The 5,618-nt window shown below is 33.8% G+C and overlaps 1 protein-coding gene across 1 annotated transcript; it reads left to right on the top strand.

The window, feature by feature from the left end:
• The first annotated feature begins 369 nt into the window (after positions 1 to 369).
• LOC122592984 (QWRF motif-containing protein 2-like) lies at positions 370 to 5,243 on the top strand. Its single transcript, XM_043765315.1, has 6 exons — positions 370 to 2,047; positions 2,193 to 2,312; positions 3,585 to 3,701; positions 3,883 to 3,972; positions 4,066 to 4,173; positions 4,709 to 5,243. Exons 1-6 carry the CDS (start codon positions 680 to 682, stop codon positions 4,760 to 4,762), a joined length of 1,857 nt encoding a protein of 618 aa, XP_043621250.1. The 5' UTR covers positions 370 to 679; the 3' UTR covers positions 4,763 to 5,243.
• Positions 5,244 to 5,618: the final 375 nt, after the last annotated feature.

Below are 5,618 nucleotides of genomic sequence, written 5' to 3'. Positions count from 1 at the left end.
TTATAGCGAAGACTTTATTTTCTATTGCTAAGATTTCATTATCATATCATTCTAAAAACTATTGTTAAAAGGTAAGAAGTTAAATACAAACGTCTATACCTATATTTTAGTAGAATAAAATAAGATGATTCTTTTTAGATAACCAATAAAATAATACAAGTAGATTAGTAGAAAAGACATACTTTTGGGATTAGACATTTAGACATTGTCATCCTTAAAAAGAATGACATACTTAAATAAAGGTTAACTAAAAACAAGTAATAAAATAGTAGTAAATTATTTAACTTAAACGTTTCTCCAAAGATTCACTAAACCCCAAACACCCCCCCAAAAATATGCACTAAAAAACATTTCTCTCTCATACACACAGACACACAAGATTACATTTCTTCTCTCTTTAAATCTCGGAGTTTCAAAAGCTGTACGGACATTACTAATTGAGTGCAAATTGTGGCTAAATTACACAACTTTCTTAAAAAAGGTGGGAAATTTCGGATACCCAGTTGGGGATTTGAATCAAAATGATGTTTCTTGATCATTTTGTTGCAGAAAGTTTCAATCTTTGCTGAGTTTCTTGATTTTTTCAGAGATTAAATCAACAATGTGAGGTGAGTTGTTGATATATTTCATATGGGTATTATATGATTTTGATATATATGTATCTTTATATCTATATATTATGACGACGGGGGCTCATGTTTCTGAAACAATATTAAGAAATCAAACAACAAGAAGATCACCATTAGTACCTTCTGAAAAAGATAATGACTTTATAACCCCTAAGAATTCAATTAGGCCTAAAACCAAACAAGTTTCATCTAGATATTTATCCCCTTCACATTCACCTTCAACTTCAAATGGTGTAACTACAAATATTAGGAGGTCTAATTCACCTTTAGTTTCGAGAAATTCGGTCACTCCGGTGTCGAAAAGGTCGGTTTCGGCTGACAGAAGCCGAAACCGACCCGTTAGACCGGATCTTAGCTTAAAGCCTAACAATGCTGTAGAAGTGTCAGCTGCTAGTAAACTTTTGGTTACATCAACAAGAAGTTTATCTGTGTCATTTCAAGGTGAAAGCTTTTCTTTACCAATTAGTAAGACTAAAGTGACCCCACAATCACCTAATAATAATAATAATAATTTATTAAGAAAAGGTGGTACACCTGAAAGAAAAAGAACCACCACCCCTTTGAGAGGGAAGGTTGATGGTAGTTTAGGTGATCATGTTGAGAATGCTAAGCCGGCTGATCAACTTCGGTGGCCCGGTAGGATTCGTCAAGCAAATGTTACGGTTTTGTCTAAAGGTTTGAATTTGGATTGTGGGGTTGGAGTTGGGGTTGAAAAGAACAGGATAAATTGTTCTGGGAATGTGATCAGGGACTTAAAGTTGCACCAATCTATGGGTTCGGATAGTAGAAGGGCATCGATTGATGGTGGTGGATTGAATCTTGATTTGTGTAATTCTATTGAAGAGAACCCGGATGGGAATTCAGTTAAAGATATGTATTCGGATACTGATAGTGTATCTTCCGGTAGCACTTCAGGAGTTCAAGAAAATGGGTTAAGTCGTCCACGAATTGGGTCTAAAGGGATAATTGTTTCTCCAAAGTTTTGGCAAGAAACTAATAGTAGATTGAGGAGGCTGCAGGATTCAAGCTCTCCACTTTCGAGCAGTCCGGTATCAAAACTATATACCCCACAAAAACATTTTAGTCCAAGAAGATTCTCGAGTGATAACCCGTCAAGAACAACTGGTTCTTCCCCAGGTAGAATTAGACCATCATCACCAAGTAAATTTATGACATCGCCATCACCATCCAGGGGAATGACTAGTCCTCGCAGGAATTCAGTTTGTGGAATTAGTTCTAATTTTAGTGAGACACCATCAGTACTTAGTTTTGCTGTTGATGTTCGAAGAGGAAAAGTGGGCGAGAATCGGTTTTTTGATGCACATATGTTGAGGCTTTTATATAACCATCAGTTGCAGTGGCGGTTTGTAAATGCTAGAACTGAAGAAATGGTATTGAAGCAGAGACATAGTGTTGAGGTATGATGATTAAGAACCTGTGCTATTTTGCTATTAGTTTGTTTTTTGTTTATGTTTACTTGACAGAGTACTACTACCTTATGTAATTTGAACTCATCTTAGTTCTATGTTTCTAATTTTATGAGCTAAATTTCTTTGTATTTAGGAAAATTTATGGAATTCATGGATTACAATATCAGATCTTCGCGACTCTCTGACCAAAAAACGACACAGGTTGCAATTGTTGAGGCAAAAATTGAAATTAGCATCCATTCTTAAGGCACAAGTAAGTTTATACTCAAGCGTATGTGATTTAAAGTAAAGTTATTCACAGAAACGCAGACTTGTCATTCCAAAACTATTGCAAATCTTGTGGGACATATAGTATACGTCATTCTGGCTGAAATTGTAGAGTTGTGGTTAACATGAGAGGCTCCACCTCAAAAGTTAAACATTTAGGCTTGGTTTGAGTTGCACAATCAAAAAATGGATTACTTAAGTTTATGGATTATGGAGCCTGATTTGCATAGTACAACTAAATTCAAGCCTTTGTGTATCCATCTTCTCTGAGATACTATGTTCATGACAGTTAGACATATAGGATGACAACTTGTTTCTTTTATTCATATCTGGTATAGTAGCTATGTTTTTTTTATACTAATGGAAAGGTTAATTCCTTGGTTGAGTATTGGAATTTAGGGGATCTAGTGAATGAGAACAAAAATGACTGATGTAAGCACATCATATAACCTCATAATGTGTTCCTTTTTTGTTTCTCAAAGTCATTTTTGTGTGTTCAATTATAGATCTATTTGAGATGACACGATGGTCACGTCTAGCGTGTTGTTTAACAATGAATTCAGGTCATAATGATCATCTTTTGGTGAATCAAAATAGGCCAAGTTGGGTTTGCATATGTAACATTTTGCCGTACTTCCTTTTAAAATCATTAAGTAACTAGAAAATTTAATTGATAATAGTTTACAAAACACTATTACTAAAACGTTAATGAAATTAGATTGAATACAACAACTCGGGAAGTTGTTAGTTGGATAGAAGTTCTCCAAGTTATATACTAAACCTGATAAATTAAGTTGTACGGTTTGTGAGGAATTAATATTATTTAAGAAAGATAAAAAAAACTCACTATATAAGGATCCACTCGTTTTTTTCACTCACAGAACTATTCAACTTGATCCATCAAGTTGAAAATCAACTTTAAAGGATCTCTATCCATTGTAAGTGTTTGAATACATTTTGATTGACTTTTAATGTATTCGACCATATTGATCCCATCATTCTTAACTGCAATTTATTTCACTAATATTACGTGTTAAAATGAACCTGTTTTTAACTACATAAGTCATAATTGCCTCCTCTAATAAAATAGTTCGATTAAACTTCCACTTGTGTTAAGATTTTATATCTAGCTCAGTGATATAAAAATAATAATCTTGAGGGTATATTGTTTATAATAGCTCAATCATCCTCGTCAGCTTTAACTATATACTTATGCTGCTTTTGAGAAACTAATTCTTGTTTCCTTGAAAATATGTAGGTAAATTTTCTTGAAGATTGGGCTTATTTTGATAAAGACCATTCAGTATCATTGCTTGGAGCCATTGAAGCTCTGAAGGCCAGCACTCTTCGTCTTCCTGTTGGTGAAGGAGCAACTGTATGTGACTTTTATTATTTTACGCTTATCGTGACATGTTTTTTCAAAAACTCAAAAGATTGAGCCTTTATAATGGTGTTATTCTGAGCTCAAAAACTTTATAATATTGTTTCTTAAGAACTTAAAATTTCAAAACTTTACATTGTGTTTTTTTCAAGTACAATGATGTTCATCTTTTTAGGCTGACCTCCAAAGTATGAAAGAGGCCATAAGTTCAGCACTCGATGTGATGCAGGCAATAGGTTCATCGATGAACTCGCTTTGTTTACAGGTATTTCACTCGTGATGTCATTGAATATTCCTTGAGGTTTCATCTCAAATCCTACTGGTAATAGGTGGAGTAACCCATTATGTGGATTTACAGGTCGAACAAGCGAATCTGATCATGACCGAGCTTGTAAAAGTGTCTGCCAAAGAGATAGCATTGCTTAGAATTTGCAAAGATTTCTTGTCTGTTTTATCAGCTCTTAAGGTAATTTTACTAAACAAGCCGCGTCTATTTTGATCTTTGACACATACTTTAATGAAATGGTTGAGTGGTTAAATGGTTTAAATTTAAACTACTTTGGCTATAACTGGAATAGGTCGAGTGTGTCAAGTGGTTGGAAAGTTTCTGAAAGTGTTTTTCAAATGTTTTCAATCTCGTAAATTAGTTATTCAAACAAAGTAAATGTTATTTTTGAAACATTGTTTTTAATATAGTCATTACATCACTTATTTGTAAAATTCAAATACTATTCGATAATTAAGTGCTGGCGGGTCAACCCAACCTGATCTGATCTGGTTGGAGCCATGTTAAGTAGTTTCAACCTAAATCTGTCTGACATGACAACATGCTCATATTGCCCTCTCCATATCAAATACACCAAACTGTGCTCAAGAAAGAGATCTTTTAGCTCTCATAGGTATGGCCTGCAATATCAACCTTATAGAGCGGGGTGCATCATCGTTAAGCGTTCCAACTTATGATCCATGTTACTTTTTGTTTAATTACAATAATCTGACAGGTAAAGGACTGTACTTTGAGAACACATATGTTACAGACGAGCCGTGTGCACTGATGCAATTCTACCAACCGCTGCCCCTGTTAAAAAATCGCTAACGTTACATTAAACTTATCAACAACATAAAGGCTTTTTTCCCCCCCGAAGGTGATAACCATGGACTAAGTAGTTGTTTATTTGCTTCTTCTCTTTGTGGCTTCCGGGGTTTTCTTCCTTTGGCAGCTGGGGGTAGAAACATAGTAGATTTTTGGATCGAAATCTTCCAAAGTTGAAATCAACTTTATAGGTAACGTTGTGAGATCTTGACCCTTGGATTAAAATCTAGAATTAAGATTCAAAGATGGTTTTTAAATCTTAACCCTTGAATTTAACTATACCTATGAAGTTGTTTTCAACTTTAGATGATCTCACTCCCTTTTGGAGTGTCTGTGCTTTCACAACTGATGTAAAATGTATATATAAACATACAATTATATATGTAATTTGGCTGATTCTTTTTAGATTTTTTAAATGTTATGATCTCTAGCATTTTGTGTTATGCCATTAAACAAGTGGAATGGATTCAAGTGTCGTACAATGTGCACACATCATACCTTGAAGCTTTCATCAAATTTGCATTTTAAAACTATTTTGGTGGTTGCTTGGTTAATCCACTTCAACACATTTAGAGTGTTAGTATGGTCACCGACACCATGTCTTGAGTTTTTTCAATGTAGGAAAATAAATGAATCTAAATAATTTTAAATTAAGTTGGGTTAAAAGAAATGAATTTTGATAATTTTAATTTAAGTTCAGTTCTTGAGGTTTTTTTTTTTTTTTTGTAAGGAAGGGAAATTAATTGATAAGATTAGGAATTTCACATACTCACATCAACAACCACTTATAATATCATATAGCATGATAACAGTCAAAC

This window comes from Erigeron canadensis, chromosome 3, assembly GCF_010389155.1.
Source record: "Erigeron canadensis isolate Cc75 chromosome 3, C_canadensis_v1, whole genome shotgun sequence".
NCBI classification, from domain to species: domain Eukaryota; kingdom Viridiplantae; phylum Streptophyta; class Magnoliopsida; order Asterales; family Asteraceae; genus Erigeron; species Erigeron canadensis.
Note: the sequence above shows the minus strand (reverse complement) of the source record. Positions and strands in the feature narration are given on the sequence as shown.

What these genes read in the sequence shown, in the direction of transcription:
- LOC122592984 (XM_043765315.1), top strand. Translation starts at nt 680, where the DNA reads ATGACGACGGGGGCTCATGTTTCTGAAACAATATTAAGAAATCAAACA. An exon ending in TGAACTCGCTTTGTTTACAG is followed by an intron (nt 3,973 to 4,065) that starts GTATTTCACTCG and finishes GTGGATTTACAG; the next exon opens with GTCGAACAAGCGAATCTGAT. An exon ending in CTGTTTTATCAGCTCTTAAG is followed by an intron (nt 4,174 to 4,708) that starts GTAATTTTACTA and finishes ATAATCTGACAG; the next exon opens with GTAAAGGACTGTACTTTGAG.